Raw genomic sequence first — 24,545 nt, 5'->3', positions numbered from 1 at the left:
TCATCTATATCTTCTCAATGGCGTATAATAATACACTTGTATTTTTTTCCAATACAAGCCTTATTAATCTCTGTTAGATTTATTTCCAGATACCTCACACTTTTTTGCCATTATAAACAGTAGGGGTTTTTCAAAGACTGTTTATTTTAGAGCAGGTTTCGGTTCACTGCAAAATTAAGGGGAACGTACAGAGATTTCCTAAATACCCTCACCTCTATACATGCCTAGCCTTGTCTGTTGTTGCCCTCCCCTTCAGAGTGACACATTTGTTATAATTGACGAGCCTACATTGATAATCACCCAAAGTTTGTAGTTTACACTATGGTTTACTCTTGGTGTATACATTCTGTGTTAGGTTAGGACAAATGTATAGAGACATACATCAATCATTATGGTATCATACAGAATATTTTTATTACATAAAAGATTCTCTGTGTACTGCATATCATGTCTCCGCAGCCTTACCCTGCCCCCATCCAAATCCATCACAACCACTGATCCTTTTATTGTCTCCATAGTTTTGCCCTTTCTAGGGTGTCGTATACTTAGAATCATACAGTATATAGCCTTTTCAGATTGGCTTCTTTCAGGCAATAATATGCATTTAATGTTTCTCCATGTCTTTTCATAGCTCTTATCTGGATGGTTATTTATCCATTTACCTACTGAAGAACATCTCAATTGCTCCAAGTTTGGATAGTTATGAATAAAACCTCTGTAAATGTCCATGTGCACGTTTTTGTGTGGACATAATTTTTCAATTTCTTTGCGTAAATACCAAGAAACTTAATCAATGGACCGTATGTTAAAAGGATGTTTAATTTTGCAAGAAGCTGCCAACTCTCTTCCAAAGTGGCTGTACTGACTTATTCTCATCAGCGATGAATGAGCATTCCCAAATACCTAGTGATTTGGGAACTCAGGAAATCACCCAGCTCTCCCTGAATTGAGGCACTGATTTGGCAAAACTGATTCTGCAGCCTTTAGAGTAGGAAGACTGAAGCAGTAAGAGCAGAGTTTCCCTTCCTCTCATCTAGGTGTTATGTTCTTACCTACTTAGTGTGACAGCAGAACATTGTTTTCTAATTGCCAAACAGTATTAGAAGCTAACATACTCATTTCGATGAGGAAAGGCAGAGGTAACTGGGCTTACATAAGCCAAGTAGGGAATGAGCATGCAGAGCTTTCTTAGCAACTGCAAAGAAATACTTGGTCTCCAAATTAGTAATTTACTTCCTTTTTATCAATACTAATATGATTTTAGAGCAGATAAAAATGTATTCAGTATGAGGCATTTTGATAGCAAAAGCAAAGTGCTGATGGTAATTGTACAAGGCCTACATGCCAATAATTCCCTGTTTGTAGCTTCAGATCAAATATTGTGCAAGAGTCATTATATCAGTGTACAAGAATTCTTGTCAACACACAGAAGAGTCCCCATTAAATGTTGGCTTTCCTTTTTTTTTCACCTGAATCCACAAATCCACGATAAGAACCCATTTTTACTTCACCACACTCACATGTGTAACTGAAACAAAAATCTCAAAGCATTACTTAGCCTTTTTTACATCCTTGTGTTCTTATCTAATGCTCAATTCCAGTCCAGTAAATATTAGGTCTTATAATTTACTAATGAGTTATGCACCACCATTTGAAAATACCGTTAAAAATCAGTGCTTGTCGAGTAGCTTACCAGAAACAAATTCTAAAAATACTTTCAGTATTATTCCCAAGTTTTTTTGTTCTATTTTGTTTGTTTGTTTGTTTTAGTTAACACTATAGTGCCCCATATGAATATCAGTTGATCTGAGGTCAGGCTACTGACATTCTGTGAAGATGGGGAAATTCCAGTGTGCTCACCCCCTCAACCATGTCATCTTAAAGAAGAGAATCAGATTTGGTAATCCATCTGTTAAGAATGCTTATTTTTACCCATATGTTTCTCTGGTTTTTTGGCTTGTATTTTCCTTTATTTTTTAAAAATATTTTTACTGAAGCATAATGGATACAGTAATAAATAGAATCATACAATATGTACTCTTTTGTAACTAGCTTCATTTGCTGATCATCCTGTCTGACTCAAGATTTCTTGAAATGCTGTCTTTTAAGAAGGAATTGCTGAGTCTGTAAGTCCTGCTTTTGTTTAGTGGACAAAACCTTTTTGCTTTTGGAATAATATGGCATTTAGAACCAAAAATATAATTATCTTGCTGTGATTCTAGTCATCACTGCTATATTAAAAATTCACACAGTGCTACACCTGCTACTGGCACAAGATTACATCTAGAAAAGGCAAGATTGGAGCCTCCATTTAGCAGTGTTCTAAACTTAGCGTCAGCAGATGATGGTCCATGATGATACGATGGGTTTACCACAGTAATCACGTATCATAAATAGGTTATATTAAAATCACAACTGGGGTCTTTGCTCAGTCAGTTAAGTGATTGTATTTTAACAAGGGAAATAGAATAGAGTGGGAAATATTAACGTAAACTGTGTATAATAAAAGTGATAATGTTTAGCTGATAATTGGGTCATGATATAAATGGTATTTCTCACTGTGTGTAACAGTAAGTACTTTATAGTCACTTCACTATACACTCATCTGTAAAAGATTACTTGTATATTAAACAGCTACAGTGTGTGGCATTGTTAGTTGCTCCGGCACAGGTTATAAGGTAAATAAAACTCAAGCCTATCCCTCAGGAAATTTAGGGTATAATGTAAGAAAATTCATGGATACAGATAAAGTTTAAAAATGCGTTGTGATAGGGCCATAGTAATAATAGAACTCAGAACACTCAGGGAAAATTCGTAACGGAGGTGGCATATGAGTGAGTTTTCATTTTTTGTTTTGGTGTTTTCTTGGCTATGCCACATGGCATGCTGGACAGGGGATCAAACTCAGGTCCCCTGTCGTGGAAGCATGGAGTCCTAACCACTGGGCTGCCAGGGAATTCCTTGAGTGAGTTTTGAATCGTATAGGATTTTATCTGCTCAAGAGGTGATCAGAGTGATGAGTATTCGCATGAAAAAATAAATGTGTATAATGTGATAGTAAGCAGAGAGTAATCTACTTTTTAAAAAAGATAGTTGAGTACATGCAGGTCAGAGAAAAAAGGAAGAATAAATATTAAACTTAGACACTGACTGATGCTGAAGCGGAAACTCCAGTACTTTGGCCACCTGATGCAAAGAACTGACTCATCTGAAAAGACCCTGATTCTGGGAAAGATTGAAGGCGGAAGGAGAAGGGGATGACAGAGGATGAGATGGTTGGATGGCATCACTGACTCAGTGGACATGAGTTTGGGTAAACTCCGGGAGTTGGTGATGGACAGGGAAGCCTGGCGTGCTGCAGTCCATGGGGTCGCAACAGGTCGGACATGACTGAGCAACTGAATTGACTGACTGTACCTGTTAAGTTGGTAACTATTAAGGAGAATAGTTTTTTCTTATTTGATCATATTTGATCTTATTTGATCTTATTTGATCATATGATATTTTAGATCAAAGTGATATTTTAGAAATAGTAATCTTAAATAGTATTGTTTATCTTGGAAGGGGTTAAAGTGGTGGTTGGTAGTCTAGACATGGAACCAAAGAAAGACTGCAAGTATGGATGAATAAAGAGAGGTGAGAAGAATGAGAAAGGAATGGAGAGACAGATCTAAGACATTGACCAAAACAAGTATGCCATCAATGAGGCATGCGTTTGAATGTCAGAGCAAAGGAGAATGAGTTAAAGATAACCCCAAAGTTTTTTATTAGGGTGATTAATGATATACTGGTTCTTTTACTAGGAAGAAGGAATAAGAAGAGAAAGGTAGAGAAGATGATAGGCTGTGTTTTGGAAAGAGTAAGTTCATGACGCTGACTGGTATAAATAACCGAAAGGCAATAAGGAACTATACATCAGGAGAGGGATTTGCAGATTATGTGGAGGGTGATAGTTGTAATGGCATGGCAGTGAACGTTATCACTCAGGGACAGCTTGTAGAGAAGGTGGCAGAAAAGGACAGACTTTGGGGAACTTTTCTCCATTTAAGAAATAGAAATGAAATGAAGTCATTAGAAACAGCCTAAATATCCTGAGGGTAGATGAAATAGTAGAGTATCAAAAACCTAGGGAAGAGAAAGTTGCGAGGACACATGGCTTGAGCAATACTATGTGTGAGAAAGTGATTAACGAAAGTCGATGAGGGGCATATTTTTTCTCATAGCAGGTTGTTTGGTGACACTACAAGTAATTATTATTGAAATGTGGGGAGGGAGGAAAGATATGTAAACCAGATTATAAGAAATAAAAGGATTAGGCAGGGGAAAATAAGGGAATACACAGGAATTTTAAGGAAAGGAGGTAATTGGATGGGCTGGTTCATAATAGAAGGCTTTATCAATAAAATTAGACTGAAACAGAGGTTCTTGTTCTATTCTGTTTAAGATGAATTGAGGTTGTGAATGTGGCCAGTGCAATAGTAGCTATCCAGAATTGGCAGAAGTCAAATAACTTTAAAATGATGATGATGGAGCAATAGTGAAGGGAGAATTGAGGTGAGGCCCGCTGAGCGCAGTGCAGTGACTTTCTGTAGGGTCTTATGATACTACATAGCAGACTTGAGAAAGCAGAGTAGAAATGATTCATAATGTTATTTACCAAGTATCACAGAGGTCAGGGGGCCCAAGGGTTGAAAATGATATCATGAGAACCAGGTAAGAGCTGGAGGTAGATTAGAAAATAGGTATCTGTCTGGAATCATTGATGTTAAATAGCAACAGTTTATCTCATTTGATGCTGCTTGTTTCAGTTCAGTTCAGTCGCTCAGTCGTGTCCGACTCTTTGCGACCCCATGAATTGCAGCACGCCAGGCCTCCCTGTCCATCACCAACTCCTGGAGTTCACCCAGACTCACGTCCATCGAGTCAGTGATGCCATCCAGCCATCTCATCCTCTGTCGTCCCCTTTTCCTCCTGCCCCCAATCCCTCCCAGCATCAGAGTCTTTTCCAATGACTCAACTCTTCGCATGAGGTGGCCAAAGTACTGGAGTTTCAGCTTTAGCATCATTCCTGCCAAAGAAATCCCAGGGCTGATCTCCTTCAGAATGGACTGGTTGGATCTCCTTGCAAACCAAGGGACTCTCACGAGTCTTCTCCAACACCACAGTTCAAAAGCATCAATTCTTCAGTGCTCAGCCTTCTTCACAGTCCAACTCTCACATCCATACATGACCACAAGAAAAACCATAGCCTTGACTAGATGGACCTTTGTTGGCAAAGTAATGTCTCTGTTTTTGATTGAAGCATATTTGTTGTTACCCCAGATTATTTAATATTCTCTTTTATCTAATGAAACAACTCCAAAATAAGAAACTGAATCTTGTTATTAGAATGCAAAAGCCTAAGACTCATCAAAAGAGGATTTTTAAGTTAGCTCTCATAATTAGTATCTAATGTATAACTTTTCTCTCGTATTTTAATATTGACAGTTTCTCCCCTGTGATTGCTTTGTTGCTGTTGTTCAGTTGCTGAGTCATGTCCAATGCTTTGTGGCCCCACGAACTGCATCATACCAGGCTTCCGGTCCTTCACTGTCTCCCAGAGTTTGTTCAAACTCATGTCCATGAATCCGTGATGCCATCCAACCATCTCATCCTCTGTCACCCCCTTCTCCTCTTGCTCTCAATCTTTCCCAGTATCAAGGTCTTTTCCAGTGAGTCGGCTCTTTGCATCAGGTGGCCAAAGTGTTGGAACTTCAGCTTCAGCATCAGTCCTTCCAATGAATATTCAGGACTGATTTCCTTTAGGATTGACTGGTTGGATCTCCTTCCTGTCAAGGGACTCTCAAGAGTCTTCTCCAATACCACAGTTTGAAAGCATCAATTTTTTGGCCCTCAGCCTTCTTTATGGTCCAACTCTCACATCTGTACATGACTGCTAGAAAAACAATAGCTTTGACTAGACCCGACTTTTGTTGGCAGAATGATCTCTGCTTTGTAATATGCTGTGTAGGTTTGTCATAGCTTTTCTTTCAATGAACAAGTGTCTTTTAATGTCATGGCTTCAGTCACCATCTACAGTGATTTTGGAGCCCAAGAAAGTAAAATCTGTCACCGCTTCTACTTTTTCCTCATCTGTTTGCCATGAAGTGATGGGACCAACAAATTTGGAAAACTCAGCAGTGGCCACAGGACTGGAAAAGGTCAGTTTTCATTCCAATCCCAAAGAAAGGCAATGCCAAAGAATGCTCAAACTACCACACAATTGCATTCATCTCACACGCTAGTAAAGTAATGCTCAAAATTCTCCAAGCCAGGCTTCAGCAACACGTGAACCATGAACTTCTAGATGTTCAAGCTGGTTTTAGAAAAGGCAGAGGAACCAGAGATCAAATTGCCAACATCCACTGAATCATCAAAAAAGCAAGAGAGTTCCAGAAAAACGTCTATTTCTGCTTTATTGACTATGCCAAACCCTTTGACTGTGTGGATCACAATAAACTGGAAAATTCTGAAAGAGATGGGAATACCAGACCCCCTGACTTGCCTCTTGAGAAACCTGTATGCAGATTAGGAAGCAACAGTTAGAACTGGACATGGAACAACAGACTGGTTCCAAATAGGAAAAAGAGTACATCAAGGCTGTATATTGTCACCCTGCTTATTTAACTTCTATGCATAGTACATCATGAGAAGCACTGGGTTGGAAGAAGTACAAGCTGGAATCAAGATTGCCGGGAGAAATATCAATAACCTCAGATATGCAGATGACACCACCCTTATGGCAGAAAGTGAGGAAGAACTAAAGAGCCTCTTGATGAAAGTGAAAGAGGAGAGTGAAAAAGTTGGCTTAAAGCTCAACATTCAGAAAACTAAGATCATGGCATCTGGTCCCATCACTTCATGGCAAATAGATGGGGAAACATTGCACACAGTGGCTGACTGTTTTTCTGGGCTCCAAAAGCACTGCAGATGGTGAATGCAGCCATGAAATTAAAAGACGCTTACTCCTTGGAAGGAAAGTTATGACCAACCTAGACAGCATATTCAAAAGCAGAGACATTACTTTGCCAACAAAGGTCTGTCTAGTCAAGGCTATGGTTTTTCCAGTAGTCATGTATGGATGTAAGAGTTGGACTATAAAGAAGGCTGAGTGCTGAAGAATTGAGGCTTTTGAACTGTGGTGTTGGAGGAGACTCTTGAGAGTCTCTTGGACTGCAAGGAGATCCAACCAGTCCATCCTAATGGAGATCAGTCCTGGGTGTTCATTGGAGGGACTGATGTTGAATCTGAAACTCCAGTACTTTGGCCACCTGATGAGAAGAGCTTTCTCATTTGAAAAGACCCTGATGCTGGGAAAGACTGAGGGCTGGAAGAGAAGGGGATGACAGAGGATGAGATGGTTGGATGGCATCACCGACTCGATGTACATGGGTTTGGGTGGACTCCGGGAGTTGTTGATGGATAGGGAGGTCTGGCGTGCTGCAGTTCATGGGGTCGCAAAGAGTCAGACATATCTGAGCGACTGAACTGATGGGACCAGAGGCCATGATTTTCATTTTTTGAATGTTGAGTTTTAAGCCAGCTTTTCACTCTCGTCTCTCACCCTCTTTAAGAGGCTCTTTAGTTCCTCTTTGCTATTTGCCGTTAGGGTGGTATCATCTGCATATCTGAGGTTATTGATACTTCTCCTGAGAGTCTTGATTCCAACTTGAGATTCGTCCAGCCTGGCATTTGCATCATGTATTTTGCATATATGTTAAATAAGCAGTGTGGTGATATACAATCTTGACTTACTTCTTTCCCAATTTTGAACCAGTCCATTGTTGCATGTTCTGTTCTAACTCTTCCTTCTTATCTTGCATACAGATTTCTCAGGAGGCAGGTGATTCCTTAGAAACAGATGAAATGGAAAAGCTTAAGCATGAAAGAAATAACGCCTTGGAAGAAGTGAAGACACTTAAGGTAATCTCCAATTTAGCTTCCTTATATTTTCTTTTGTATAAAGAAAAGAAAGAAAATTATCTTGTGTTGAATTCTGGAGTATCGAGACTTAGTTTTTGTTTTTGTTTTTAAGAATATCAATATCAAATAGCTTAGTATAGAATATTAATATCAAATTAATATTTATTTCCTTAGCTGACCTTTAGAGAGTAAAATTTTTAGCTCATATACTCATTATTTATATTTCACAGTCAGTGATTTCCTCAGCTGACCTTTAGAGAGTAAATTTTTTAGCTTACATACTCATTATTTGTATTTCACAGATTCGGTATGAACAGTGTGATTTGTAATCATACCTTCTAATCTGACTACTTCTAACCCCTTTTTTTTTTCACACTGGTGGGAAGAAAGGAGAGCCAATGAAGCAAGCCATGACAATTTTAGATCCTCAGATGTTCATTGGAAAATACATTTTCTCCTGTATTCATGTGAATGCTTCAGGGACATCTTGTTTTGCTAACATAATTTGAAATTAGTGGATTGAGATTTAAGGGAAATAAAAACACAATATATTTCCCAAATATACTGTAAGATTTTGTTTCTCTATATATGTTTTAATTTTGTGTTTAGAATATTAAATTTGTATCTTAATTTTTATGGAAAGCCATTATATTTTTCAGGTCTTCAAGAAAAGCAGTGTAACTATTTGTTTTCCACTAATTCATCATAGGAATATATTTAAACTTTTTTATGTGTTTATTTTTGGCTGTGCTGGGTCTGAATTGCTGCACAGACTTTCCTCTAGTTGCAGAGAGTGGGGGCGACTCTCTAGTTGCAGTACACGGCCTTTCGTGTGGTGACTTGGACAGCTGCAGAGCGCGGGCTCCAGGGCATGCGGGATTCAGTAGCTGTGGCACATGGGCCCAGCAGTTGTGGTGCCCAGGTTCTAGAGCACAGGTTCAATAGTTGAACCTGTGCACAGGCTTTGTTTCTCCATGGCATGTAGGACTTTTCCTAGGTCACGTTTCGAAAGCCTGAGTCACCTGCATTGGCAGGCAGATTCTTTATCACTGAGCCACCAGGGAAGCCCCAAATTATTTTTAATTAGTTTTTAAATAACTGAAATTCTATTATTTGTTTCATTTTTATTGAGGTAAAATCTTTACACCAAATTAAAAAGAGAAAGAAATTTCCTTGCTACCTTAGTCTTTAAATTCTGACCTCTAGAGGAAGCTATTGTTTAACATATCTTATTTACCCTTTCAGAGACTTTCTCTGTGTACTCAACCATATGCTAAAAAATATGTGTATATATGCTTCTTTTAATTCCACAGAATTGTTTCATATATTATACACTTTTTTACAACTTATTTTCTTTTTTTCTCTTTGTTGTTAGCATTATATCTTGGATAACTTTTCAGGTTAATATATAAGAATCTACCTAATTCTTTTCAGTGCCTCTCCTATCCTCCAAAGGTTCTGTTCTAGATTATTTAACCAGTTCCCTATGATGAAATGAAAAAGATCTGAGAGCCTCAGAAAATTCTGATGAACCATAAGATTCAATGACTTACACAGAGTAAATTATATAAAAATGCTATCTTACCAGTATAACCAACACTACAGATGTTTTTTAAGAGAATAAGAAAAAACAACTGTCAATTATTAAAGCTAAATTTATATTTTTCATCTTAATTCTTGATCATGTCTAACTCTTTGTGACTGTAGTTTGCCAAGCTCCTGTGTCTGTGGAATTCTCCAGGCAAGAACAAAGGAGGTTGCCATTCCCTACTCCAAGGGATCTTCCTGACCCAGGGATCAAACCCGGGTCTTCTGCATTGCAGACAGATTATTTACTGTCTGAGCTACCACGGAAGCCCCAATGTTTATCATTGTTAAATTTAGTGATATATTTTTTTTTTTTACTGGAATATCAGTGGTAATAATTAGAATTTTAATTTAAAGATGTATTCATTTAACATTTAAACAAAGCTTTCCAGAGGAACTATTGAGTAAATCAGGATTTGTATGTAAAATTCACGAGATGTAACTGAACATATCCTACTGTGATAAAACCTGAAATCACAGGTAAAATGTATTCTGTATAATTTCCTTCACCTGAAAACCTATCTATTGGCTGAGAGACATTTGCTTAAATACAGAAAACACTACACAGCAATAAATGTTTTGTGTGAGATAATAATCTTTGTACTTTGAGTTTTTCTGCTTGTATTATACCACATATACACAAAAAGCAGAGGTTGTTAAATGGATTTCACAGAATGTGTAGATGTCTGTCATCACTCCCCATTATCCTGTGACATCTCTGTTTATCATGTCTGATTTAAGGTACAAGTAAAAATGGAAACAAGAAAATTTGATGCCAATGGCTAATTTTTATTCTGCAAGAATGATTTTTAAAGGTTCCATGGGCTTTATTTAACTTAAAGGCTTTCTGCAGAGTTCACATTGCTACTGCTTTGCAAAGTTGAATGAAAATAGATATATTTTCCATTTACAGATGCGAAAAACTAGGACACCAAGAGTGAAGGTGACTTAGCAGAGCATAAAAGCCTAGGAGCCAGAAGTTTCTTGGCTCCTGTTCTGTGGCAGACTCGTTAGATTGCTATATTGTATTCATCTTCACGTACCTTCATTTCATCTCTTAGACAAGAATGAGCTCAAGTATAGCAGAAAGTAGATTGCTTCTTGTAAACATTCCAATGTTGCCATGAATGTTTACCACTCATTATAATCTTCTAGCAATTCCTCTGCTCAGGTTATAAGTAAAATGGCTCTTAAAGTATCTCTGATTTGATCAATAAAACGTGGATTTATGACATAACAAAATTGAACGTTTTAGCGTGTTATTCTCAATATCCTTAATTTTAAGTTCAAAGATTTTAATATTTGTTTGGGATGCCAATGTTATTCCACCTTAGTAACTATTATTTCATATTTTGATTACACTAGTTATATGTTCATTTTTATGGATAATCTTACAAAAATTAGCTAAATTGGGAACATTATGGTCAACTCTGTTTCATAGTCCTCTTTCGTATGTACGGTAAGAGGGACTTCTAAGTTACAATAGTCATGCTCTTCAATTTGCAAACTCTTTGACAGTGATAGCTATTATCTAGCATTTAGTTGACATTTATACATTTTGATCCTGATTGACTTATTTTGGACCTCAGATTTTTAGGTTTTTTAAAAAGTGGCTAGTAAGGAGTTTCCTGGTGGCCTAGTAGTTAGGAGTCCAGGCTTTCAGTGCCGTAGCCTGAATTCAATTTCTGGTCAGGAAATGAAGATCCTGCATGCTGCCTGGCACAGGAAAAAAATGTGACTAATTATAGTAACAGAAAATATGTTTACATCCCAATTATACTGTAAAGAGCTAATTACTTTTAAATGGCATGTAAAAGGCAGAAAAGTGACTGGGAGCTACAAATCCAGATTCTAGAAACTGGATGTTTGAGGAATTTGTAAGCCTTGAAACAAAGCCCTAAAAATCATGCTCATTGATGCCTTCTTAACAGGTTGTTAATTCAGTGGCTTTTTAATACAGGAAAAATTGTTTGAATCGGAAAGGCAGAGGAAGCAATTGACAGAAGAACTCCAGAATGTGAAACAAGTAAGTGCATATATTGTTTATTTGTGTCTTGTGGATGTGTGTATAGACAAATGAGGTATAAGTGCAATGCATTGATACGTGTAATATCTGAGAGCCTACAGATATAAACAGCATAGCATAGTGTACTGCTGCTTTCAGAGTTGGGGATCTGTGGACTGAAACGATCAGTCTCATTGCTTTTCTACCCTTTTTTTCTTTCTCTTCTATTTTTCCTTTTTCTTTTCTTCTGTTACTCATATTCATTTTATTAAAAGTAAAAGCAAATCAAGGGGGGGAAAAAACTTCCAAGCCAGAGCATTTTTAAATTTTTTTTAGTAATAAAAAGTAAAAATTTATTTTCACTCTTTATCATTCTTCGAAGAATTTTAAGTAACTTACAGCGAAACAAATGCAATGATATCATGAAATAGAGATACCAGTAACAAATAAAAGGTTAATAAGAGTAGAAAGTTAAGAGGACATTGCTATAGAACAGTGGCAGTCACCTGATTTTGAATCTCCCCAATATTATCCTCCCAGAAAACATAACATTTACAGAGCACATAAAACCATACAGGAACCCACACCTTTTTTTTTTTTTGGATACATCATGCATGGCTTCTGGGATCTTAGTTCCTCGACTGGGAATTGAAACTGGGCCCACGGCAGTAAAAGCACTGAGTCCTAACCCCTGGACTGCCAGACAATTCCCAGGACCTCTACCTTAAACGTGGCTATTGGATAGAGAGCACCAGAACCTTCACGGCACATATAAATAGAGTTCAAAATTCCAACAAACTGTTGCAACTTGCCTGCCACTGAAACGTGAAAGCAGGGGAGGCTTAAAAACTCTGAAAAGAGTAAGGAGAACAGAGTAATCAGACAAAGTACTGCAAGTAAGATCGCCTCCAGAAAGAGAAAAATGCAACTATTAATGACAAAATACTAAACAGTGGCCAGGATTTGGTGGTTCTCAGAACTTGAGGAAGTATGTGCAACCAGAAGCAGCAGCGTTCTAGAATCATTGTTTGGAGAAAAGAATCAAATAAATAGAGAAGGGGTGGTATCCCTTGGAGGCTAAGAAATAATGAGAAAAAAGGAAATAAGAGGGGGAAATTAAGGGTCTTGCAGAAATGAAAGAGAAACAAGACATACCAAGCCTCCTCCATGTACCCTCCACCATGACCATCAACAACATGATCCATAAAAAGAAACTGCACAGAAGAGGGTGCTGTTGAACTAAGAACTCTTTCTGTGAAAGAAAAAGGAATTGGAAAAAAAACAAAAAATCTGTCCTTGTCATTACAAAACAACTGTAAATATCAGACAATATGAATTAAAGCTTTCTTCCTGATGAAAATACCACAGAACAATTCAACCTTAAAACTGTAACACAGAATAACTCAAAATAAGGAATTAAAAACAAAGACTTAGAAAATGACAAAAAAACAGGGATAAATGAAATGAGAGTTGATAAAACCTGGGAAAGAAAGAGAAGAAAAAGACAAAATGATGCTAGAAATGAAAACTATATTACAGGTTACCCAAGGAAGAATATAATCAAATGAAAAGGTATCAAAGTAAACCAGAAAAATAAGAATGAAGTAAGTAAAGGATTTTCATGAGGAAGTAAATCAAAACAACTGAACAGCACTAATATTTTGAACTATAATCCAAGAACACTTTCAGAAGTAAAAGATGACCTGGAACTATTATTGGGTGGTGGGGAAAGGTCGGTTTAGGGTACGTCCAGGCAGGCTTCAAAGACGGAGGGGAAGTGCGTGGTCCCTCCAAATGAGAGGTCAGATAACGCGCAAAGGTGATAGAGTGAGACCAGCACCAGCCTCCTGACGCAGCATACAAAGTAAGGCGTTTGCGCGGCGGCGTCTTCACGAAACGAAAGGATGTGTGCATCAAGAATCCTGTATCCCACCAAGTCGACTTTTAGGTATCAAGTCAACAGTTACAAATGTGCCAGGATTCAGGAAATAATACATGCATATAGTATTCCTGAAGAATCTGGTAGAGGTGAGTTTTCCCCAGCCAAAAAATGACTGGGGTAACTTTGGCAAGAATTTCCAAACAATGAGCATTTCCTATATGTTACTGTATAGCCAAGCCCAAAAAGAAAGATGCCGTTTTGCAATTTTTTTTTTTTTTTTTAATGAGAGGATGAGGGAGAATAAAAGGGGAAAACAGCATAAGATCATTCTGTAGTATAATGGTCAGTGAATATCACTTCAAACTGACAGCAAACAATAAAAAGATTAGGTAAAGACTGAGCAAATTTTTGGATTTTGTAGAATGAAAATATGGATCTTCCAATTACCAAAAGAAATCCTTTTTTAAAAAAGCAAAAATGTCAAAATGCAGTAAATATATACAACAATTTCAACAGAAGGCAGTATAACAGAATAGAGACTGAATACAATAGTAATCTAATATAAATGGGATAATTTAAATGGGTTTTCATAGGAAAATATAGTTTACCAAAACTGGCCTCAGTAGAGGTAGAAGCTTAACCATAGAAGAAATAAAGTTACCAAGAAGCCACCTTACAGAAAAGGACCAGGCCAAAATCATTTCACAATTTCATTTCACAAAGTTTTAACCAAAACTTTGGCATTTAATCCCAGAACTACATAAATGGGTTCAGATATTTTAAAAAAGCAGAAAGAGAAAGAAACAAAGAAAAATTCCAGATTTTTTCCTGGGAGGAAGTATAACATTGATGTCTAAACCTGACAAAAGTATCACAAAAAGAAAGAATGCAGTTAAAAAACTGCAGACTAAAAAAGCAACCAGGGACACATGAATTGGAAAAGAATAAATAAAACAGTAACATAATAGAAATCTTGAAAACCCTAAAGAATCAATGATAAAAATAACTCGTTGGGAAATTCACAAGCTAGCAAGAAATAAAATTAATATGCAGAACTCAGTTACTGGACCACATACACAAATTGTAAGGAGAAGTTTTAGTCGTCTAGATGAAACCAAAAATTATGTAGAAAAATGGGTAAAAGACATGAACAGACCATTCACTGAAAAAGTTATTGAAGGTCATATGAAACATATAAAAAGATTTTCAGTCTTTCCCACAAGAGAAATGTCAATTAAATCTATGTTGAGATAGGACTTCCAGCTCCTAGTACTGAGCAAGATACAGAGAATGTTCTCCAACAGAAAACAGCTCTAAAACTGGTTTTGTTACACAGGTTTTAAGGAATTACCAAAGGAATTGGAACATGAACATAGACACCTGCTCCTCTGGGAAGAAGGGAACTATGTGAACTATATTTCTTGATCCTGGTTTTAAGCTTGGAGCTAGGAGAAGGCAATGGCACCCCACTCCAGTACTCTTGCCTGGAAAATCCCATGGATGGAGGAGCCTGGTGGGCTGCAGTCCATGGGGTTGCGAAGAGTCGGACTCGACTTTAGCGACTTCATTTTCACTTTTCACTTTCATGCATTGGAGAAGGAAATGGCAACCCACTCCAGTGTTCTTGCCTGGAGAATCCCAGGGACGGGGGAGTCTGGTGGGCTGCCGTCTATGGGGTCGCACAGAGTCGAACACGACTGAAGTGACTTAGCAGCAGCAGCAACAATTTAATACCAGTGGAAACTGACCCCCAGTTAGGGTCACTTGATGTTTGAAAATGTTCACAGACACTTTAATGAGGAAGCACTGCTTATCATCAGGGCTTCCCTGGTGGCTCAGTCAGTAAAGAATCTGCCTGCAATGCGGGAGACCTGGGTTCGATCCCTGGGTTGGGAAGATCCCCTGGAGAAGAGAACGGCTACCCACTCTAGTATTCTGGCCTGGAGAATTCCATGGACTGTATGGTCCATGGTGTCACTCGAGTCGGACATGACTGAGTGACTTTTTACTTTCACTGCTTATTACCATACATGGTACTAGAACAAGGGAATATTTGTGTGAGAAAAATCTAATCTTAACCCCTACTTCATATCATATTCAAAGTTCAGTTCAGTCACTCAGTCATGTCTGACTCTTTGAGACCCCATGAACTGCAGCACGCCAGGCCTCCCTGTCCATCACCAACTCCTGGAGTTCACTCAAACTCACATCCATTGAGTCGGGGATGCCATCCAGCCATCTCATCCTCTGTCATCCCCTTCTCCTCGCTAACTCCAAATGGATTATAGATCTAAACATAAACTAAAATTTAAATTCAAAAGAAACTTTTGTGATGTTGGGTTAAGCAAGGTTATCAAGCTGTATATCTAAAATGAGTAAATTTTACTATATTTAAATTCTACCTTAACAAAGCTACTTTTTAAAAATATGCCAATACAGTTTTTCTTCCGTTAACAAAAATTCAGATGCTTGACGGTGCATTGTTGATGAGGCTGTTGTGAAACAGGCATTTTCATACATGCTAGTGGTAGTGCAACGGAGAAGGCAATGGCACCACACTCCAGTACTCCTGCCTGGAAAATCCCATGGATGGAGGAGCCTGGTGGGCTGCCGTCTATGGGGTCACACAGAGTAGGACACAACTGAAGCGACTTCACTTTCACTTTTCACTTTCATGCATTGGAGAAGGAAATGGCAACCCACTCCAGTGTTCTTGCCTGGAGAATCCCAGGGATGGGCGAGCCTGGTGTGCTGCCATCTCTGGGATCACACAGAGTCGGACACGACTGAAGTGACTTAGCAGCAGCAGCAGTGGTAGTACAAAACAGCACACGGCTGCGAAGGAGAATTGGGCATTTCTAATAAATTGATGTGTACGTTTACCATTGAGCCTGGCAACCTCACTTCTAGGAATTTACCCCAAAGAGATACCTCTAATACTATTGAAATACCTAGGCACAGTATTTTTTTGTGGTATTATATGTAATAAGAAAATATTAGAAACTACCTTAATCTTCAGTATAGATGATTGAATGAACTACGATCCACACATGAAGTGGAGCACTCTGCTACTGAAGGAAATCTTAACTCAGTAGCACAGAGTGATTTCCAGGAGATGCTGTCAAATTAAAAAAAAAAAAAAGTACAAAAGAGTATGTATGGTATTATCCTTTATTTTAAAAAAATAACCATACTGAAGAAAAAGAATCAATTCAAGTAATTTACCAACATGGTATTTATGTTCAGTGTTTGACAGGTTGCAATAGAGTTAGAAAAGAATCAAAAACAAATCCCAAACGTTTTATAGTATGAGAAAAATTGAATAGCATGTGTTGTTGTCTTGTTTCTGAGGTATGGCCAAAGCCATTCTGAAACAATTTAAACAATTTTAAGATGTAATAATGCATGCGTGCTCAGTCTCTTTAGAGTCTGACTCTTTGCGACCCCCATGGACTGTAACTCACTGGGCTCCTCTATGCTTGGGATTCTGCAGGCAAGAATACTGGAGTGGGTTGCCCTGCCCTCCTCAAGGAGATCTTTGCAATGCAGGGATCAAGCCCGTGACTGTTATGTCTCCTGCATGGGCAGGTCAGTTCTTTGCCACCAGTGCCACCTGGGAAGCCCAAGGCGTAATATAGGTCTCCTGTATTACAAAATCAAATGTTTTGATTGTTGTTGAAAGCCAGAATCCTCAGTGAAAAAACAAAGACATACAAAGCAGAATTTAGGAAGTCAAGAAAGAATCCTTTGAATGGACTAGATTGGAAGGTATCACTCTGAATGCATTATTTCTAAAATATATATCTATGTGAATATGAATATATATGTGCCCATATATATGTATGTGTGTGCAGTTTATGTGTGTGTGTGTGTGTGTGTGTGTGTGTGTGTATGTGTGTATATATATTCCTAGCTCTAACAGCTAGAAGAGCCAAGAATCACATATCCCACTAGCAATGAGCACCTAGCATATCCAAGTGCCTAGAAACTATTCCCCACTAATAAGAATCCAGGCTTCTTGGAGAAATAACTGATTTCAAGACTGAGGGTGGGTAAGTACAAAATAAGCTTGAAATGTCTTATGCCAGAAAGTAAGGAAATCCCCAAAATGGTCAGCATGTGTCATAAGAAACTAGCTTGATGCACCACCCTCCACTCACCAGTCTGAAAGTAGTTGAGCACCAAAATAATTAAATATAGTGATGAACTAACAAACCATTGGAAAAAAGTGATTCATGAGTCCATACCATTAGTAAAGAAGTGAATTAATTAATGGAGAGAGCTGAGGGCTCTTGGTCATTAAAGACTGTTGAGTGCTGACTGGTAACAACAGTTATCAGAGTAGCTGCCAGATTTGGGAAGTCAGCATTTTGCATGTTTCAGTAATGACTGGATCAGACTAGAATCATAAAATGCTTAATCTAGGGGGAATTTTTTTTATGACAATCAGAATATTCACATATTTATATGGCTTTAAAGTGGCTATCTATAAACTGCTTATTAATTGCAAGAGGAAAACAGTAATTATATGGTAGTGAAATCCTAGACAACTCCTAAACTGGTACAAAAAAATGGATATCACCAGTGAAGAACAGATGGATATGTGTGACTTCAAATGCGAAACCTTGAAAGGACACAACATCACTTATGTAGTGTTATGGCTGAGAATGTATGAACCTGAACCTGGCCATGAGGAAGCATCAGCCAAGCCCCAAATGAGGACAGTTTTATTTATTTTTAAAGGTGTATGTATCTGTGTGTCTGTGTGTGTATAGTGTTATATTCTTGAGAAATGTGAATGCCATAAAAAATAAAAGAATCAAAAGAAAGAAGAACCAAAGAAAGAGAGAAAGGAAAGGACAAGGTAAAGAGGCAGGGAAGGAGGAGAGAGTGAGAGAGACGGAAGAAAGAAAAAGAAAGAAAAATGAAGAAAGTATGATGGGAGGGAAGAAGGGTGGGGGGGTGGGGAGTTCCAGATTAAAAGACGGTAAAGAGACATGAAACTAAATAAAATACCTGACCCTAGACTCGATCCTGCACTGAAATGGGGAAAACACTACAAGGGATGTTACTGAGTCAGTTGACAAAATTGGAATACAGATGACAGATTAGGTAATAGTATTGGCTCTGTGTTGAATTTCTTAAATCTGATAGCTGTACTATGGTTGTGTAAGAGAAATCCTTTTACTTAAGAAATACTGAAGTTTATAGGGATAAAGAACCCTTGAATAGTTAGAATATGTGTGTACATATTTACATATGTGTGTATATATATGAGAGATTGAGAGTCTGCAAAATCTTGGTAGCAGCAACCTCAAAATATCAGTGGCTTGCAAGAATATTTTATTTCTCACTCATGAACATGTTGGCAAAAAAGTGACTTTGTGAATTAGGTAAATCTGGGCAAAGGATGTAAAGATGTTCTTTGTACTGTTCCTACTCTTGCGAGTCTTGTGTACACTTGAAGTTATTTCCAACTAAAAAGCCTGTAAAAGTCCTCTATTTTTTGACCAAAAACTTTTGGACCCCCATTTTATTAAGCTTTGTTGTAGTTCGGTGCTATATCTGCATCAGTTTATATGGCCAGGCCTTTTTACGTATTAGTGTATCTTTGCATCCTGCAAGTGGACATTTATAAGTGAAAAGTGAAGTGTTGATCACTCAGTCGTGTCCAAGTCTTTGCAACCCTATGGACTATAACTCGCCAGGATCCTCTTTCCATGGAATTTTCCAGGCAAGACACTGGAGGGGTAGCCATTCCCTTCTCCAGGGGATCTTCCCTACCCAGGGATCAAACCTGGGTTCTCCCACCTTGCAGGTGGATTCTTTGTTATCTGAGCCAGAAGGGGATCCCATTTACAAATATTCTTTCTTAATTTTTACATATAGAATAAATTAGAGGGTGGGTTTTTTTCCTCCATTTAATTAAATTTTTCTTTTCTTCAGAATGCTTAGAACTTAAAAGTTTTGGAATATCAAGCATAGTTAATTAAGGTAATATGATAGTGTGTGTGTGTGTGTATATATATAATAGCACATAGTAATTATGTAATAAATATTAACTATTATGGTCATTATTATTAATAATAGAAGAAATATTAGGTGCAGAGAAATAGGTGAAAATGATTTGTTTTAACAATTTTATTTAGAGGAATAAAACCTAATTTTGACTGAGAATAAGGAGACTTTGTAGAGAAAAGGTGACACATGAACTAGACCGTACATGTGAAGGGGAGAGCACGCCAAGCAAAGAGTGCAACCTGAGAATCATGGTACGAAAGAAGAAGTCTTATCTTGAGAGTCAAATCAGCTGACTTTGTATGCTAAGTTAACTATTATCTCTTAATGTTTTTGTATCTAAAATGTGATGATAACACCTGTTTATAATTTGTTCATAGGACTTGAGAGTTTAAGAGCCTAAAACTACCAGGAATATAATAAATTCCTAAAAAATAATAATTTGTATTTGTATTAGTTCATCATCATCACCTTGTCATTATTAAAGGCTTGGGGACATAAGGAAAACATAAACAGATGAAAGCATTAGGAAATAACATTTGAGGGCTGTCGGGGAGTTTTTGTCTTGGAACCAAAGCAGGCAGGCACTTGAATACCAGTCTAAGATTTTAGACAATGGATCGCCATTGAAGGTATTTGACAAGAGAAGAAAGATCAACTTGTTCCATCTATAATCTGACTCCTCTTTCCTCCACACTCTACATCTAACTTGTTGGCCCTCCTGTTTAAAAACTGCAGTTTTGCCACTTTTTTATCACTTCCATCACTGGTCTAAGCCATCATCATCTCCTGTCTGTTGAAACTATAACTTCCTACCAGATCACCCAGCTTTTACCCTTGCCCCACTCCCATACAGTCTAATCTGAACACAGCAGCCAGAAATAGGCTTTAACTTGTTAGAACCTAACTTTCCATCTCAGAGTGAAAGCCCAGCTCCTACAGAGCCTGCCCTCCCTGGTCTGCCCTCCTACCCCCACCCCACACCCCTTTTCCTCAGTGACCCCATCTCTTACTACTTTCCCCCCACCTACCCTCCTTGTTCTCCAGCCCCTCTACCTCCCTGCATCATTACCCCACTAACGCTCCAGCTCTCACTGTCGGTGGATAAGTTTTTTGGCATTCCTGATTGCTTTCTTGTGTATTATTTACTTGTTAAACTTGTATCCTTTATTTGTATCCACCAACTAGAGGGTAAGCTTCATGAGGAGGGCAGCTGTCTTTCATGTGTTCTCTAATTTACCTTAGAACCATCACTGACATAGAGTAGTATTCAGTAAATATCTGGTGAATGGATGGATGAAGAATGGTGAATGAAGACTACCTATACTTTAAGAAAGTTAACCTAACAGCAGATTTGGAAATAACTGAGTATCAGATAAGAGGCTTTTATAAAAGTCTAGACCTGCAGTTTCTAATAGAAATATATTGGAAACCAACTATGCCTTGTCAGTTTTCTAGTAACCACATTTTTTAAAAGCATGAAAAGAAACAGGTAAAATTATCTTAGATATATTTTTAGTCTAATATGTCTAAAATATGGTCATTTTAACATGAAAAAGTATTAAAAATTCATTAGACGTTTTTACATTCTTTTCTCATACTGTATTTTTGAAGTCCAATGTTACTTTACACTTAAAGTGAATCTTAATGCATGCACTAAATTTTCATTGGAAATAACTGCTGTGATTTTGTTTAACAGCATTTATAGTTAAAAAGTAGATTCATATACCCAAATGTTCCAAATAAAGTTAAAAAGTTTGCAGTAACTGAAATGAATACCAAAAATCTTTTTCTTTTAATATTTATGTCCCTATTGGCAAAATTTTTTCATATTTTTAGAAGATTCAATCTTTAAAGCAAAATCACTTAAAAACTACATCTTTTCAAGTTAAGTATGTCACTAATTCTGGTTACCATCAATTTCAAAGAAGTATTGCATATACTGAAAGCAACTGTAAATTTATCAGTATCAACTAAGCAGATGTCAAAATTTTTAAGGTTTTTGAACCATCTACATATTATCAGTAATAAAATCTACATAATGATTTGTGTTAGATAATAGATAAATCATTATTACTGACTTATGCATTTGAAAATTTTCAGTATCAGTATAAATTCTTACACTTGTCTAGCTTCACAAATAAGCTTTCTCGTTCCTTGGAGCTTCAAATTTAGCTCATTCATGTACAGTGTGATATTGATAATAAAATGTAAATCACACTTCCATTTTTTGTGTTTTTAATTGTTAAGTATTAGGCAACCAATCATTTAAGAAAATCTTCAACTGAAGTTAAAAATACAGTAAGTCTTCATTAAGCTCTTCCACAACTCAGCCAAGTAGCACTAGCAAAGAGCACAGGATCTTTAAATCACTGTCTTTTAAACTAGTGACTAGTCATCAAATTTGCACATATACATTAAACAAGGTTAACAGCTATGTCCATGGTGTTTTTCATATGGTCAACTTCAAGAAACTGAGACAGAAAATTTCAAAATAAATCCTACAATGGCATGAAACAATGAAGAAAACAGTCTGTTGTTTGAAAATGCCAACAAATCAGAAATTTTGATCCAAGGTAGCTGGAGCACCTTCTATTACAATAAAAAAAAAACAAAAACTTTTCAAACTTTTCTTCATTATCCAACTGAAAGTCTCATGTGACACATGTAAAAGTTAAAATATCTATTCCATAAGTCTGAATTTTTTAGGCTGTAGATTGACAACCTTATGTAAATTTGGAAGTCCTTTAAGACAATACCTCCCTTGGGAATTCCCTGGTGATCCAGTGGTTAAGACTTGTGTTTTTACTGTGGGGATTCAAGTTTGATCCCTCTTCTGGGAAGATCCTGCAAGCTGTATAGAGCAGCCAAAAAAAGAAAAAGAGACAATATCTGCCTGAAGTATGCATTTAATATTATCTCATATCATGTGGCTCATCTAAAGCTGAAATAAAGTACTTGCAGTTTTTCAAATTTTAAATCATTTGATCATTGATGTTGTTAGAAATGTCTTGTATTCTGTGAACATGTGTGAAATAATTGAAGATCTTTTATTTTTATAAAAAATTTCTTCTATCAAAACCAAAATTACCACATTGATTTAGAAATGGTTTACTCTTTTATGCAAAAAAGCCAACCAAGCTGGTCAAAATTAACAAATGTTGAACATTTACTTCTGATTCCAAGTGACTAATTTCATTAGTTCTTACTTAACTATTAAGAGAAAACTTTTATTTATTTATTTATTTTAATTTTTGGCTACTCTGGGTCTTCATTGCAAGGCTCAGGCGTTCTCTGGTTGCAGGAGCAGGGGCTGCTGCTCTTCCCATCCTTGAGGGTGCGGTCATTGCCATCTCACCTCTTGTGGAGGAAGCAGGGCTGCTCTTCCCATCGTCACAGGCGCTCTCATTGCCATCTCTCCTCTTGTTGTGGAGGGAGCAGGGCTGCTCTTCCCATCCTCGCGGGCTCTCTCATTGCCCTCTCTCCTCTTGTGGAGGGAGCAGGGGCTGCTGCTCTTCCCGTCCTCGCGGGTGCTGTCCTTGCCGTCCCTTCTCTTGTTGTGGAGCACAGGCTCCAAGGCGCCCAGGTTCTGTCACTGCAACTGGCAGGCAGGCTCTAGAGCAGACTCACTGGCTGTGGCTCCTGGGCTTAGTTACTCCTAGGCATGTGGGGTCTTCCCATACCAGGGATCCAACCTGTAATCCCCGCATTGACTGGCAGATTCTTAACCACTGGACCACCAGGGAAGTTCAAGAGAAAACTGTTTAACAAGCTCATCACACATTTGCAAAAATTCTCTCAATTGCTCACTTTTCATATGGTTAAAAAAACTTTATACAACAAACAGCTTTGTAAATTGCAATTGCATTCATCATAAAATTTTCAAAATATTTTCCTCTAGTTTTTTCTTTTGCATTACTAGCTAATTCATCTTATTCTTCATCAGTATGTCTTCATTTTAAAAAAACTTTCTCCATACCTACTTCTTTAAGTATAAATAATTTAACTGTAGTCTAATAAAAATAAGTATTTTCATTTAATTACCCATCATGATTTATGCAAGTATTACTGTAACTCATGCTGTCTACATAAAATAGATAAGAACACTTATTATATAAAAAAATTTGAAATTAATTAATTCATTGACAGTGACCAGATTAGTTGTTTATGTATACAACTCAACTGCTTCACATGCCTGACACAAGCACTACAATTCAACACTAATGTCTTAAATGATACAATGATAAAAGTGCAATATAATTCTACCAAAATAATAAATATTGTGTAATGGAAAAATATTTTATGCTTATTAAGCTTTTAAACTTAAATGCAACCTGATGAAAATTAAATGAAAAGTTCAGTTCTTCAGTCAACTCAGCTATATCTCAAGGGCTCAACAGTCACATATAGGTAGTGACTACCACACTGGACAGGGCAGATCCATAGCTCTGCATCCCTGCTATTCAAAGAGTAGTCAAGGACCAGCAGGGTCAGAACACCTGAAACTTAGAAAGCCAGGGTCTCAAGTCTTACCCCAGACCTACTGAAACAATCTGCATATAACAAGTCCTCGGGTGATCTGTAACGTACCTTAAAACTTGAGAAGTGCATGTCCAAATTAAAAGCAACGGAGGATTTAATCAGATAGTGGGCATAGAGTTATGCCAAGTACACCAGGGGCATCTGTGTGAGAGATACCATGAGGGTAAAGTCATCCAGACTTAACAGGGATAGCTTGTGCAGTAATAATCAGAAAAAGCAATCAAGGCTTTGTAATCTGGTGGCTGAGAGTCTGTAATAATGCAATTAACAAAACAGGAGAAATGAGATTGAGAGTTAAAATGTTTTAATTCATAGTATAGATTAATGTATATTCTCTACTTTTAGCAAAAGTAGTTTTAAAAATATTATATGTGTGTCTGTATATACAAACACATGTGTACATACTGAGACAACTATTCATTTCGGAAACAAGCACTTGCAATAAAAATATACAACCCAAAATTAATCCTAAAACTTTAAATTTTTTAAAATTTAATTGACTTTGTATACCATTTATCTTCTCTTATGTATGTGAAATGTTATTATTCT

The 24,545-nt window shown here is 37.3% G+C and overlaps 1 protein-coding gene across 5 annotated transcripts in view; it reads left to right on the top strand.

Annotated features, from left to right (window-relative positions):
• STXBP4 (syntaxin binding protein 4) overlaps positions 1-24,545 on the top strand; it is a 232,818-nt gene that overhangs the window by 91,128 nt on the left and 117,145 nt on the right. For all 5 annotated transcript variants that reach the window (XM_070357302.1, XM_070357301.1, XM_070357299.1 and 2 more), the window contains 2 exons: positions 7,867-7,962; positions 11,510-11,575. In XM_070357302.1, coding sequence (XP_070213403.1) covers positions 7,867-7,962; positions 11,510-11,575 — 162 coding nt within the window. The remainder of the gene's footprint in view (positions 1-7,866; positions 7,963-11,509; positions 11,576-24,545) is intronic.

Source organism: Bos mutus, chromosome 19 (assembly GCF_027580195.1).
Source record: "Bos mutus isolate GX-2022 chromosome 19, NWIPB_WYAK_1.1, whole genome shotgun sequence".
In the NCBI taxonomy this organism is placed as follows: Eukaryota; Metazoa; Chordata; class Mammalia; order Artiodactyla; family Bovidae; genus Bos; species Bos mutus.
The sequence above is the reverse complement of the archived record's forward strand: the minus strand, read 5'-3'. Positions and strand labels throughout refer to the sequence as shown.